This window comes from Myxocyprinus asiaticus, chromosome 32 (assembly GCF_019703515.2).
Source record: "Myxocyprinus asiaticus isolate MX2 ecotype Aquarium Trade chromosome 32, UBuf_Myxa_2, whole genome shotgun sequence".
NCBI lineage: Eukaryota > Metazoa > Chordata > Actinopteri > Cypriniformes > Catostomidae > Myxocyprinus > Myxocyprinus asiaticus.
The window spans coordinates 23,846,771-23,862,668 of record NC_059375.1 but is presented as its reverse complement, the minus strand read 5'-3'; the positions used below and the strand labels follow the sequence as shown (position 1 = coordinate 23,862,668).

The 15,898-nt window shown below is 37.7% G+C and overlaps 1 protein-coding gene across 2 annotated transcripts in view; it reads left to right on the top strand.

Moving 5' to 3' along the window:
- The first annotated feature begins 3,440 nt into the window (after positions 1-3,440).
- Positions 3,441-15,898, top strand: part of mkxa (mohawk homeobox a) — a 36,058-nt gene continuing 23,600 nt past the window's right edge. For both annotated transcript variants that reach the window (XM_051666481.1, XM_051666479.1), the window contains exons 1-5: positions 3,441-3,578; positions 4,210-4,481; positions 7,533-7,692; positions 9,166-9,319; positions 12,859-13,188. In XM_051666481.1, coding sequence (XP_051522441.1) covers positions 4,306-4,481; positions 7,533-7,692; positions 9,166-9,319; positions 12,859-13,188 — 820 coding nt within the window. In that variant the 5' untranslated portion in view covers positions 3,441-3,578; positions 4,210-4,305. The remainder of the gene's footprint in view (positions 3,579-4,209; positions 4,482-7,532; positions 7,693-9,165; positions 9,320-12,858; positions 13,189-15,898) is intronic.

Genomic DNA, 15,898 nt, shown 5'->3' with positions numbered 1-15,898 from the left:
AGAAGAATGTGAAAATTAAAGTGCAGATTGACTGAGCAGGGAGGAGAATTTATAGTAAAAAACAACTTAAATATTTATTTGTTTCTTACCCACACCTATCATACCGCTTCTGAAGATATGGATTTAACCACTGGAGTCATATGAATTACTTTTATGGTGACTTGTGTGATTTTTGGAGCTTCAAGATTTTGGTAACCATTAACTTGCATTGTGAGGACCTATAGAGCTGAAATATTCTTCTAAAATCTTCATTTGTGTTCTGCTGAAGAAAGAAAGTCATACACATCTGGGGTGGCAAAAGGGTGAGTAAATGATAAGAGAATTTTCATTTTTGGGTGAACTATTCCTTTAAGAGAAATAGGTGCTTAGTAGCACTATCAGTAGATTAGCTCAACTTTAAAACAGACTTCCATATATCCAATAAAGTATGAACTCTTGAGCCTTTGTTTTTCTCCAAGTTTTTCCATGCTCTTGACGCTTCGTGCTTGCTCACTACTTGTTTTAGACCTGGCACCCTGTAAAGTTGCTTTGTGACAATTTCCATGTTTAAAAGCACTGTACAAATAAAACTGAATTAAATTAGACTTTGGCAGACACTGTGTTTAACACCCAAAGCAGCAGAGCAGTTTACCGGTGAAGAGCACTTAAGGGTCATTACCACAAACACTTTCAGCAAGGGTTCACAGAGCACATTTATCTCTCCCCCTGACCACACCCTAAAGCAGTGAGCATCTCATGAAATGTAATAGGCCAAAGAGTGATAAGACTACCTGCCCAAGTGCACAGGAGGACGACGTCATGACTAGACTCAACCATCGTGGTTACCTTTGAGATGCCACTGTTGAATCATGCTTGTGTGGGCACCCACATTTAGTAAACCCCTGATAGACAAGGGACAGTAAGAGAAAGGACATAATTTCACTTGTCGTTAGTGGTTGAGAAGCACTTTCTTTTTCTCTCCATGAATTAAATTTACAAGGGGGGTGAGTCATCCAGCTGATGTCCGGGCGAGTTTCTTCATTAAATGGGTAAAAATACACCCAAATAAAAGGAACGCGCCAATTATATGGGGCGTAAGGAACACATATGTGCCTCCCGAGCTTAGTCACTTCACCTCCAAACACTACCCTGAATAAACCCGAAAGACACAGTCAACGGCTCTCAATGCGACGTGTAAGTCGAGTAATTTGGGAAAATGAGAGGGTTCCAGAATCACAACAATGCTCACGAGAGAACTCACGCGAGCAGGGTTTTCTCAGCATGCCAAGTCTCCCGATAAAGCATTGCACATGGCGTTGATATAATTAATTTGTTTATATATTGGTTTATAGCAGTTGCTAAAGTGAACTGGAATAGAAAGTAATTGTAGCCCTTGGTAATGATGTTTGGAAAAGAATTAGGCTGTTCAATGAAGATTCCGCTCTCGAAATGTTAAGTCAATAAAAATGAGGTCACAAGGGATTTTCTGTCCTTGAGCGGTAAGCGCTTTGGGTGCAAGAAAGGAACACAGACTTCCACAAAAATCACCCGTTATTACAGGGAATAAAACCACCAATATGATATGATACTATGATTTCATTGTAGTGTACTCTGCTTCTGAACATTAGAAGAAATAGGCTAGGTATTGTCATTTGCCTGAACTGTTCATGCTAGCCTACCTATATTACTGTATCTGGTATTCTTCTGCTGATGAAGTCTATGGCAGCTCATAGAACCCTACATAGGAAAGTTATGAAATTTGGCATACTGATAGAGGATACTCTCAAATGTAACTGAACCGAATTTGGTATATATAACTCAAACCCTCTATCGCCACCAACTGTTCAAAGTTTCACACACATTTCGGCCTATAGCTTTTTAACCTTTAGGCCTAGAAACTAAATTCTTTGTTCCAGTGATTCCTTGAGTCATGCCGCATCTTAACAGGTCACATCATTTTTTTAGCTCCGTCCACTAGATTTTCCGCCAGTTTACATTTTCTGAAAAAAATTAACAAATACTATTTCGAACTCCTCCTAGACCGTATGTCTGATTTGCACCAAATTTGTCGTGTTTCATCTAGAGACACTCATCACAAAATTATTATTTATTATGACAGACCAAACCGTTCTCGGATACCACATTAACGAATTGGACGGCAAGCACACCAAAATGGACATGAGGCGTTATCTTCGCAACGCTTTAGCGTATTGACTCGAAACTTGGTATATGTCCTCACAAGCATGACCTGAGGGTACAAGCACAGTTTTGGCACAGCGACACCTAGTGGTCAAGAAATATGAAAAATGTCTATTTTTGCTTAAAATCATGAGACTGGTATCTTTTGATTCCTTGGGGTATACCGAGTTGAATGAAACCCAATTATACTCTGTCGCTATATTGGGCATCAGCCATTTTGAATTTTGTCTTAAATTGCTGTATATTACAAACGCATTGGGGTATCATTACGAAATGTTCTATGTGTCACTGGGTCCGTGTCATAAATGTACTCAAAACATCACCCAGCATCACCCAGTGGACAAAATATACAAAGAAATGCTTATAACTTTTGATTAATTTGGACTATTGTCATGAGACGTGTATCATTAGCTTCCTCGGGTCATGCCGAGTATGTTGATACCAAATTGCCATCCTTCCTGTCTGCCATTTTTCCGAATTCCACCTCGAGCTTAAGTCCGATTTGCAAACATTTTTTGCATGTATCATCTAGAGACACTCATGACAAAAAGTTATGAAAAGCTTTTTGATAAACCAACCCGTCCTTGTCCTTGTAAATGAATTTAATGGCAAGATGCCAATAAGGATCTGAGGCTGTATCTCCTGAACGCTTTGGTGTATTGACATGAAACTTCACATATGACATTGGGACCAAGCCCTCACAATACCATATACATTTGGTGACAGCACCAAGTAATAAAACTAATGTCTTTTTTTTTTCCACCACCCTGCTTAAAAGCATCACCGAAATTCTATATTCAATCTTTGTTTGCCACTGGTGTGCTTGGTCCTTTAATTGCTGCTTGCAGCAATATTTTTTTATGTATTTAATATTTATTGATTTGTTCACTTAGCTACAACAGGATATCTCCATGCATCCCACTTCTAAAATCATTGTGCCTATCTGTTATCTGTCTCAGGTTGATATTGTAACTGTTTTCCACATCAGACTCTCAAGTCAAGAAGCTTCTGATAAACTGCGTCCAATCACACCCGCTCTGTCTGATTTTATAGTAACTCAATACACCTATCGTGCAGTAGGATGAAGGAAGCGTTCCAGACCTGAACTCTCACAAGGGACTACACTGTTGCACTGGCTGTCTTTCGGTAGCCTCCCCCTGCCGGGTCGCGGAACAGGCATAAAACAATCACGTTATGTTCGCCGCCTGAGCCGCTTAGCTGGGAAACACGAGACGAGTCGTTTATTCAGGTTCCCGGGTGCGCTTGAATAAAGCACAGAGGCGAAAGCGGTTCGTGTGGTTTGCGCACAGGATCTTAGAGCGGGGAACATGTGAGAGGGGAATGGGAAACTGGAAACTGGATAACACTTTACAGAAAGACGCAGAAGGGGAGCTTTGCAGGTACATTCATTTACCCTACATTTACAACTATTCTCAATTATGACTTTTACGTGTTATCACTTAAGGTAATCGTGTCGCGTCACATTCAATGAACTACAGTACAGTAGTTTATATTGCACTAGGTGACTGGTAATAGTTCAGTTAAAGTTTGAAATAGCGGTTCATCTCCATCTCTCTCTATGGCACGGATGTAAGGATCCCTAATGTAGCAATCTCTGTCAAGAGGGATGTTAAGAGATATTTATGTAATAAATAGTGAACATTTCAAATTTGATAAGATGTAAAAACTCACATTTTGCTTAAAAAATGTTTCGATAATTTTGGCTAAAAAAATGCACCATTAGGTAGCGTTCTCATTATGGGGTTAAACAAGCTTGCACGACCATAAATAAACGTTCATTTTAGAGTTTAAGACTGTACTCTCATAAAGTCAATATTCCTTATTCAAGCCTATTTTAGACCCATGTGCTCAGTGAGATTTGTTGTTGTGCGGTGCGCGAAGTCTGACAGTTAAAGGGAACTTCACCAGATATTATAAACTATACAGTCTTTATATAAAACGATTTGTCCACAAGTAGGTCTCGGATAGTACAACATTAGTCAAGACATCTAATCTTCTTGTGTTTGACAGGATTTTGACAAGGACTCTGCGCAACGCCTCCTTTCATCGTTGCGGCTAAGGCGCTTTCAGCAGGACACAGGAGAACGAAGGACTAATAAACCAAAGATGAACACAATAGTGTTTAATAAGTTAAGTAGCCAGGTTTTATTCGAGGAGAAGGCGAACGAGGTCGAGAGAAGCAGTAGAAATTATTTAGAAGTGATAGATGGACAACATCCGGACATTCTCGCCAGCAGCCAAGTCATCAAAGACAGCTCAACTGTCCGGCACAGGAGATCCGGGTATGTCAGAAACTTACGCATGTTTAGTTCATGCTTCTTACTTATTAAAATACCATTGATAATACTCCAAATAATGACCTTAAGATGTGTGGCATGTGTGTAAAGAATTTGCTTTAAAAATAAAACATTTTTTAATAATGGAATAGACTAATTAATTATTCTGGTAAGATAGAAATAATAATAATAATAAAAAAGTCTAAATCCGCCTAATGTTGATAGCATGTTCTCACAACAAGTCGTCTGTGGTCATTTAAACGCTATTAAAGTAATATTCCAGGTTCAACACAAGTTGAGCTCAATCAGCAGCATTTGTGGCATAATATTGATTACCACAAAAAATCATTTCGACTTGCCCCTCCTTTTCTTAAAAAAAAAAAAAAAAAGACAAAAATCTGTGCTACAGTGAGACACGTACAATGGAAGTGAATGGGGCCAATCCATAAACGTCAAAATACTCACCGTTTCAAAAGTATAGCCATAAGACGTAAACAATTTGCGTGTTAACATGATTTTGGTGTGATAAAATACTAAAATACTAATACTAACTTTCTGTGTAAAGTTATAGCCAATTTTACAACTTCATTGCCATGACGATGTTATGTCAACAAACCCTAAAATGACTGTAAAAATGACGATTTAAACAACTTCACAGCTCAAATAATACATGAGTTTTAACAGATGAATTAATGAAAGTGCTTTTATAAATTATAAGCTTCACATTTCTGCCTTTGAACCCTCCAAAAAATTGGCCCCATTCACTTCCATTGTAAGTGCCTCACTGTAACTTTGATTCTTTTTTTTTTAAAGAAAAGGAGAGACGAGTCGAAATGATTTTTTGTGGTAATCAACATTATGCCACAAATGCTGCTGACTGCGCTTAACTTGAATTGAACCAGGAATATTCCTTTAATTTTTTTTTATCAGTGTGAAAGCACAAAGTATTAAGGACAAACGTTAAGTTGTTTAATTTCAGGGCCATATGCAGTGGCACCTCAGACTGTTGAACTGTGTGACTTTTGATAGCCTTTTTGTTTTATTTCCATATATTTGCACTCAGTTAGTTAGAGAGCATATGGTTCGAATTTACAATCCATTCGCCTTTTCTTATCTATGATACGTTAAGGTTAAAAAAAAAAAAAAAAAAAAAAAAAGAGGACAGCAGGAAATTAATAATCACAATTAAAATAAGTCGCTGTCGATGGTGCTGAATTAACAGTGGTAGGTCATTCGTGTTCGGTGTTGCAGATTTTAAAACACGCTTAGGTCTGTTTCTAATAAATAAACATTTCCTTCAACTGTATGTGTGGTCCTGTCAATCAAGCATATTGTTTCAGTGAGGGAGCATGTCATCCCTTATTTGCCCTCCAAATCTGAACCCACCGCCTCAAGCTGTTTACCCCTAACCCGTGTTTTATTTGCAGACAACACAGTATTCCCTTATACTACTGCGAGATACAGCAACACCTAACCTAAAAGTGATGTCTTGCGAACTGCTACAAAAACCTGTGCAAACATCCTCCGCTGCGGGTGCGTCTGGCTCGCGCTTATTGAAGGTCTGTTTGCACGTGTAAGGGGAGCCAATAAGATAACACTACAGCTGAGCTGGGTCGCCTCGAGGGGAATATCTCTGCTAATGAAGATTATTAATATAAATATAGAGGTGTGTGTCGCTGATATCGAGAACAGGGAGGGAAAAAACGTCTTAAGTTTGTTAATACAGATCTAGGTTACAAGGAAAATATTTGCTGAACATGAACCTCAGACGGACAGACTTGAGCGCTGAGGGAAAATATGTTAAATGTACAGTGAGGTTTTGGGAAGATAACAAGGTGATATAACAGCGCCATACTGACATCTACAGGTTTAAATAACCAGCTTCTGTATGTGCTCTCTAACTAAACCTACTGTCAAGGTGTTTTTAGGTCTTGCCTCTCAGTATAGCCTACAATTTATTATTTTTCACACTGTTACAGTCACTATAAAAGTATGCAGAAGATGCCTTTTTCCCCCCCCAGTAAAATAGGAAGCAAAGATAACAAAAAAAAAAAAAAAGAAATTGTAATCTGACTCCTTTGCTGGGAGAGTTAATTACAGCATAATGTTCGTTTCACTGAGCATGACTGTGAACTACTGTAAGAGTATTTCAATGACATATCCACCATGCCCGTGTTTTTAGGTGTTTTTAGTCGACCACATGGTGTTCTTTTATTTCAGTGCTGAAAAAGAAGGATGGAGAAATTTCTATTGTATTTTAAAAAGGGCAAGCATATAAAGGTACTTCTGAAAATTAATTAATTGCTATTTTTAAACACATTAGGGCTCATATAAAACTTTTATATATATATTATATATATATTTCATTTTTTAAATTTTTTTTATAGCTTGTAGAAATCATGAAAATAACATTGAAAAGATAGGAGCATTTGCCTCAAGGTCAGCTGCCTTCTCAAAAAAATGCTGCCATTGTACTTGTAGATAAAGATTGTGAGTTAATGCCAGACTTTATATACAAAGTCACAAATCCTCAGTATTTGCAAGGACCCCCTTTTCAGTATTTTTCACAATAATTTGACCTACTCTCTCATTGCTCCTCTCCCCAGCCTCTTAAATGTTTGTATCCCCCAAGATTGATGAACCGATAAAAACACAAAAATAAAAATAAATAAGGAATCAAAGGCTTTAGCTACATACAAAGTTGCACACATAATGACATGGGCAAATTCAAATAAAGTATCGAATGTAATAATTACAATAATAATAACAAAACATGTTAATTTATTAGTTATTTTAGGACTTAATTTTTCCATTGCTTCATTGATTCATTTCCTAGTAATAAAAGAGAAAGCAACAAGAATTCCCGCAATAAATAAATAAATAGTTAAATGCATTATAATACCATTCCCTCTGTGGAAAATACATAATAAATGAATCCTATTGAAATGAACTGAATTTGGACTATTATAAAGGAGCATTTCTCCACATGAGTGCTCATTCTTAGGTCTTATATAGTTGTGATAAAATTGACCAGTGTCGGCTTGTTTTTCTCCACAGGTCTCGTCAGAACCAAGGAAAGGTACGGCATAAACGGCAAGCTCTGCAGGACATGGCCCGGCCTTTGAAACAGTGGCTCTACAAACACCGGGACAATCCTTACCCCACAAAAACAGAGAAAATCCTTCTCGCACTTGGCTCACAAATGACACTTGTGCAGGTGAATGAGTTCATTTTCCACAAATTTTCCATAAGCCTTGTACCTACCCGCTCTTGACAGAAGGATTATTGTGAAGTGACAATTCAGTTACTTTTTACATTTACATGAGGATGCAGCTGTTCGTTCCAAAAGTGCTAAAATACTTTCAGTCCATAGCAGGTAAACTCGGATCAGTCAGTGGGTATATCCATACATTAGAGAAGGTTTTCTCTTTTTATTGTTTTATCTAATTCCCTTTTTTTTTTTTTTTTTCTGTGTTCAGCTCTTTGTATGTGTGACTAAGGGTCTGTTTATGTGTAAACATCTGTCTCAGTCTGTGTCTCTGTATTGTGTATACACATGAATACATAAACATGTTCTCTAAATTTGTTATGAATTGGTCCGGCTGAAGATGGTATTCTGGATGACCCTAAAAAAAGTAATCTGGTTTTAATATTCACGAAAATGTTTACAAACATGAGAGCAGACTCACAAACACAAAACTACACCCTGTTGCAGAATTTCAGTGATTGAAAAAGATATTTTACTGTATCTATTTATCTAATTTTGTGATCGATCGACCCCTTCTGATGTTCCAAAGATACACCTGTTTTTTTTTTCTTGATTACTATATCCAATTTTTTTATTCTTTTTCCACTCAATCAATGCCCATCTAATGCTCACACATCACCAATATATAAATAAACCCATTTAGAGACTGAGTCTCACAGTACATATTCTTAAACCGCAGATAATAATCGAACATATCCAATGGTACCTCAGTGTTTCCTCCAAAGACTACTAGCCTCCGTTGCCCTGTTTCAGTCTCTTGCTCTTTGATAATTTTTAGATATTTTATATAAAGCAGAGATCTGGAAATTTCAGGGCTTAGCTGGAAAAATGTTTTTAAAGAAGTGCCCCAGCACAACGCCTGTCTTAAGTGGGCTGAAGTCTATCGGGCATGAAAAGTTTTTCTAGTATAACATCTAATAGTCACTGGTCTCTGTGAAATGGAGAAGGCTGGGCTGAATATTGTTTTTCTTGCAAAAAGACAGAGGTTGTGCAGAGGAAAAGTAATATTATTAGGTGAGAGAGAGACAGAGGCCAGAATAAGCACCAGAAATTGTCATTGTCTCAGTTGGAGAAGTGTTAATGTAATGGAACATTATGGTATGTTCCCAACTGGGCACTCCGTGTGCGGTAAACATTAGCCGACTACTTTTTGTCTTGTATTCATAGTCCCAATAAATAAAGCAGGGTCAATCAGTCCATGCACAAAGTGTCGAGGCTTGTTTCTGAAAAACTGCAAGCGTTTGAGTAGGCATACTTAAGATAGGAGCAAAACAGATTCAACAGGTGTGTATTGTGTACAGTGTATATCTTTAAGGCCTGTTACAAAGACAGTCTGTTTCTTTTCTCAGCATTCATGATTTCTTAGATATTTATGCGTCAAACTTTCCTCATTATTTTCCAACGCCCTTCCTCTTTTCCCAGGTGTCTAACTGGTTTGCAAATGCTCGACGGCGACTGAAGAACACTGTTAGGCAGCCTGATTTGAGTTGGGCCCTTAGGATCAAACTCTACAACAAATATGTCCAAGGCAATGCGGAAAGACTGAGCGTAAGCAGCGAAGAATCTTGCTCTGATGGTAAGACATACACATTGACCCTCTCACATGTAATGCCAGAGGAGGATGAGTTCCACAAACTGAGTCTGGTTCCTCCCAAAGTTTTTCTCCCTCCATGAAGTTTTTTTTATTCTTGTCACAGTCGCTTTTGACTTGCTCACTGGGGGCTTTAAAAGGGACATGACATGCCTTTTTTTTATTATTATTGTAATATTTTCCTTGAGGTTCACTTATAATATAAGTAAATTTTTTTGCACAAAAAAATTGTCATATATTTGTAAAACATGATCATTTTCCACCCACATTCAACGCTCAGTTTTGGTGCTGCTTAAACACCCACTGTTATGATTGGTTCTCTGCTCTTGACTGACCTTTTCTCTCTCCTTACCATCTCACTGCTCACCGCTACTGGGCAGGCTATGGCAGTAATTAAAGGTAGAGTAGGTGTTGATGTGTTGTTGTGGAGGCGGTCAGATGCAAATTGACATCACAATATGGAGGAAGTCGTTTTGGCAGCTTGGTTTCAACAAATGCTCTTTTTGCTCTTTTTTTGTCCCCCTCTTAATATTGAGGGGGACGTGTTAAAACACAGTCAAGCAGGTGCTCACATGCATATGAAGTCAGTATTTTACAATAATCATAATATAGCACAGATATTGAAATAAACACTATTAATCACTGCATGAGTGTATACACATTATGCAAGTAAAACTGCTCTTTAAAACAAACAAGCAAAAACAAATTCACATATATTGTTTGGTATGAAATGTTTTGGTATTTCTAAGATACTGTATGGGCTTTTATTCAGCATGTAGCTGAGACAGACTAGGCAGGGTGCTTTAACAAGGATGTTTTATTACAAAGCAGTCAGTGCAATACTCTAAACATTTTTATAGTATCATAAAGCAGCAGAGCTGTAAATCATGGTCGGGGTATGCGGAGTGCACTGCTCGTGTGTGCATCTTCCTCTATGTTTAAGTTAACCGGACAGACGTGTAGGCTTAAAGACAATCATGCATGCTGTGATTATCACACCACAATGGGGCGTCAGGACTCGACCACAAACACTCACACACAAACTTGCGCTTACATGCACAAACACAACAACATTCTAGCTATCTATCTAAAGTTCTCTCTCTTTCCCTCTCTTATTAGCACACAAAAGCATTACAACTGTGGGGATGTTACTTGCTCGTCCCATTTCTCAAACATAAACATGCATCCACACGTTCTATCAAAAAAATTATCATATCCTTGTACTTAACAGTGACCTCCAAACCCAGACACAAAAACCCACACATACAAACACACACTGTATTTGGTGCCTTGATTAGATGTCTTGGACTAAGACACACAATCTGTGGTTAGAGAAGGAATGTCCAATCTGTGCCTCTCACATGGGTCTCATCCTACAAATAACTTCTCCCATCTGTAACACAGTAGAATGACATAGTATCTGTGTCAGCACCCTTGCTTAACCTTTGTCATCTAATTCCCTCACCTCCTAGATTAACTTAAACTTGCCATGGAAACGTTTCTTGAGGAAAAGCAAGAGAAACTATTCTCTACATATTAGTTCTACCACATCTTTGTAATGAAGCGCATAGAGATTATTGTTCATTGTGCAGTATATACTAAATATCTTTACTGTAATGCTTAAAATCTCATTCTCATTACTGTAATGTGAAAAACATAATTATATATTATTTCAGTTGTGAAGTATTTATACATGGGAGTACTTTCTGCCTTTAATTTATGCAGAATGTAAAAAATTTGACTGCAATTTTTTGACTAAGAATCAATAAGAATCACCACTGGGAATTAGAAAAAAAAACAAACTTTAATTGTTTTGAATATAATGTCACAATGCAAAAAAATCCTATTGAACCCAAAATAGGCTTTATTTCCACTTAGCAAATATAATTTGATTATGTTTTCATGAGATTCACCCAAGTATGCAGCTGAGATCATACAAGTAGCCTCTCATTCAACGTCATACAAGTCGTTTTTTACACTGGATATCAAATGTGAACCCCTGTTTTGATCACATGAAAAAAGAACCATGTCAAGTATCTTTTCATAGCTGTTTAGAGGGAAAGTTTGTTGCACAGACATTTCATCAGGTCTGTCGTTCCCGTGTTTGTGCTCAGTAATTATATGCTACACAGAAGATCTGAGCTTCAGACACACTCTCTACACCTCTGAGCCAAGATAGAGCCTTTCAGAAGAATTATATAAAATATGCCTTTGATAAACCAAAAGGTGTACAAAGTGCACAGAAACGTGAAAGTGGACAAATAAAAAGGAAAACTAAATGTTCCTCATTCTCATGTGCTTCAAATAAATATAATCAAAGCCAAACATGTGTACATTTATACAAGTTAGAACTAATTACAAGCAATGAGTAAAAACACCAGATCAAAATAAAGTCCAGCTGGTTAGAATTAACTTTTCTAATCTTTTGTTTTAGATTGGAGTATCTATGTAACTGTGTTACTCTGTTAATGCTACAAAAAGAAAGGTTATGAACTGGATGATTGGCTTGCTAGAGGAGACTGCTATTTGCAAATTCATACTGCCTTTTTGTGACAAGACAAACAAATTTATTAACTTTCTTGTGACATGAATGATTGACTATGTCGACAGGAGAAAAAAAAAACTTTGGATCTTTACATGCCATATCCTGTCCAACTAATGTTGTATTACAAACGGCACAAAGAAAATGGAACAAAATGTTCCTAATTGTGTCCTCTGGAATGGTCAAAGAAAGGCAAGTCAGCATTCAAATCTTTTCCAATATCATCCAGTTATAAATCATGCCCATGTCTTTTAAATATGTTCTGTAATGAATCAATAATTAACACAGCAGCATGAATCAGATGATTTATCACTTGCAGTTCTATCAATGTATCACTTGACTTGACAAAACTAAAAAACAACTTTGTACTTGGATTAATGAACACTTTAGGTCCATTTGTAGAGGTGACCGCAACCATGATACCTTTCTCAAATAAGGCCAGGCAAAGCTCAAAGCATTTGATTCGGCCTCTGTAGCAGAAATCAGTCCGTCAGCACCAAATCTGACCTGACACACTTGCAGCAGGTGGGAAGCCTGTGTTTTCAATCACTGTAAACCAATCAAGAGTTTTTACTCTGCTTGGGCAGTCTTTGCAGAAGAGAAAGGTTTCCAGTGGTGATTAAATGAAAACGTAACTGTGTTGCTTACTGTCAGGCTGACAAGGAGAGCTTATCAAAATCAAAATATATATATTAGTTTTTTATGTATATAATTATATTTATACTACGGGGGTAGCTTTACTGGTAGAGTATGGTGCTATCAATGCCAGTGTCATGGGTTTGATTCCCAAGGAAAACATGTACTGATCAATGTATATCTTTATTGCACTATAAGTTGTTTTGAATATAAGTGTCTGCCGAATGCAACTGTGAATCTTTAAAGGAATAGTTTACCCAAAAACAAAAGGGTGAACAAGTCCTTTAAAATGTTCACAAATGTATATTGGCATATTTGTATTAATCCTTTCTGAATTGCTTTTCAGATGGTGACCCAGCAGCACGCGCCCAGGTTGGGGAGTTCAACAAACCAATGTACCAGAGCGTCATCAAGAAGGAAGGTGGCGCTGTGGGGGCGGGTCTTCGAGCAGCCAGAGATGCCTCATTGTCTGATGACTATGTGTCGCCACCCAAATATAAGAGCAGCCTGCTGCACCGTTACCTTAACGACTCCCTCCGTCACGTAATGGTGGCCAATGGCGTAATGGACGCACGGAGGAGGAACCACTCAGGCTCCTTCAGCTCTAATGAGTATGATGAAGACTTGCTCTCACCATCGTCTTCAGAGGCAGAAGCCAACTTTATTTACAGGACGGGTGAGTAATTTTTGTCCTAATATTCTCCTCTTTCTCTTTCAGCTCTTTCTCTCTGCACTGATTTTTTTTATTTTTTTTTTTATCTTTTAATGTTTGGGAGGAAGAAGGGCATCTTGAAGTTGTTTCAAAAGCCCAGTATCAGCTGTGTTTGTCCATGTTGGGGTTTTGGCAGAAATAATATTTTTTTTACTTTTTACTATTCTCTCTCTCTCTCTCACACACACACACACACACACACACACACACACACACACACACACACACACACACACACACACACACACACACACACACAAGTTCTATAAATCATTGAATTTAAACTTGACATTTCTAAATATTATGAAATATGTTTTTAATAGTATGAAAATAGTGGTAAGTTAAACAATATTGTAGTTCAATAGTTCAAAGAATGTGTGTTTCCTACAAATGTTTGTACTTTTGATTAAAAGTTTAAGGTTATGCAAGTTCAAATTTGGTCTTGCACCGAAATAGAACATACAGTACAGTAAAAATAGTTCATCCTGGTTTATTCTTTAACCCATTAACATCAGACTGAATGGATCCTCTTGGTCATTGTGACTAGCTTTCTCTCCCCATTTTCATTTTCTCCTTTATCTCTTTATTTTCAGTTTCCTTTTGCTTCTATTAGATATTTTCTTTCTTCTTTCCTTTTTGTCAAAATGTAGATATGGACCTAGACACAACATAGTTATGAGGTACAAGTCTTAACACCAACTGCTGTAAAACATGCAGTCTTTATTCAAAAGAATGTCCATGAGGCAGAAAGAACTGCTTGTTTGTGTGTTATTGCAAATGTGAAAATGTATATCAGCTATAAATAACAGTGTATAACAGTATGTGAGTGTGTGTATGGATCATAACTCTCTGCGGTGTCTTAAGTGAGTAAAGCTTTAACCTAAGGAATATCAGCCTGGGGCCTCTCCATCGAAAGAGTCAAAAGATTCAATGTGGGCCTACTCATAGGTCACATTAGGAAGTTATAACTTCCAGATTTGTGGTTCCAGTTTTAAATTCATCCAAACATTTCTGAAGTTCTTAAAACAACTGATAAACAAGAGATGCATATTTTCTTTTTATTCAGGACTTTCTGGCTCTGTCAGTTTAAGGTCAGCGTTTGTTCTCGGCAGTTTCTCTGCAGTCTGCAGTCCTCGCAGTCATCTGTATTTGCTCCCATGTCCTCCAGGTGTTTGTGATGTTATCGCAAATCTTTTGGACGTGCATAAATGACAACTATGTTTCGGGAGAGTCTTGGCAATTATTTAAGCCCTCTTCATCATGATCTGGGAGCATGTCAGCCCCTATTGATATTTTGCAGGAATTTATGTGAGATTTTATTTTCTGGGGAATGGGGCTGTAGAGAGCATCTGTTTGCTCTCACTCCTCCTAAAGAAAGAACGGTGGGGTTTTTTCAGGTCTTTGTTCTGACAGAATTCATAACTGATCACAATGTTTGCCCCTCACTTCTTCGCTTCCATATTGTTGTCCCCATTAAGCCTTGGGGATCCTGACATTTTTTTTTTTTTTAACATTCTGCCACTTCTTACTGACAAACATGGTTTGCATTATCGTGAGGCTGAGGAAAAGAAAGCTGGAAATGTCTTCAGACCCAGACACTGTTGTTAACCTGTTAACGTTACGTGAACGCAAGGCTGCCTGTGTAGACACCTGCTGAAAGAGAAAAGAAGGCATAGATAAAGAGTCAATATAAATGAAAGAGTTACTGTATGTTTGCTTGTTTGTTTGTGTGCATTTGTGCTTGAATTAGTTCTTCCTAAATGCTTTTATTGCTACTCTAAATGAATATTTATGTGGCTCAGACACAGACACTGTCTTTGTTCTGCTTCCATGGTACTATTTCCTGGCTGAGGATTCTCATGGCCTCGTCAGGTTGTTGTACTGTCTGTTTGTCATTTTGTACATGAGTATATTCCACACGAAAGGTTTTCCATATTGAAAACACACAAGATGACACACAGCACAATTTGCGCTACAGAGAATAAGGGGACAATCAGAACAAAACACAAGAAAAAATATTGAATCAAACTGATTTGAAATTCATCCCTTAATCTTGTTGTTGGCTACGGCTTTAGCTTCAAGAGGTTTGCATCATTTCCTCCAAAGATTTCACTCTCTCTTTTTCTCCCCTATTCTCTTTCCTTCCATTTTCTTTGTTACTGCATTCCAGAATATTTTCATACAAACATACCTCAAGTTTCAGACTATTATGGCGTGAGGTTGAAATTGTATATCTATGGTTGTTTTCTTTTTTTCAAACAGCTGTCTGTCTGTCTGTCTATGCACTGTGTTAATGTTTCAGCTCAGACATCTGTGAACCAAAGTAGCCACAGCGATTAATTGTAACCTAAGGGAACAAATTGAAACTAAAGGGATTTTCACCTTTTTATCACTCCTTACTTTGCACAGACGTGGCAAAGGAACCGTCAGGCCAGCTAAGCGTCAGACCGTCTGATGGAAAATTAAAGAGGCCATTGTGTCAGAAATAAAAACGCAAAGGGAACCCTGATGGGGGTTTCATTGCAAACAAGAAGAGAGAGAATTCCAGGGCACATGCCAGGAATTTGATGTCAAATTGCGTTTTAATGGAATATTTAATGGCAGGAGTCTTGCTTAGTGTTTTCCCTCCATGCGTGGTACCAGGTTTAGGGCTGTCCTGTATGATATAGATCAC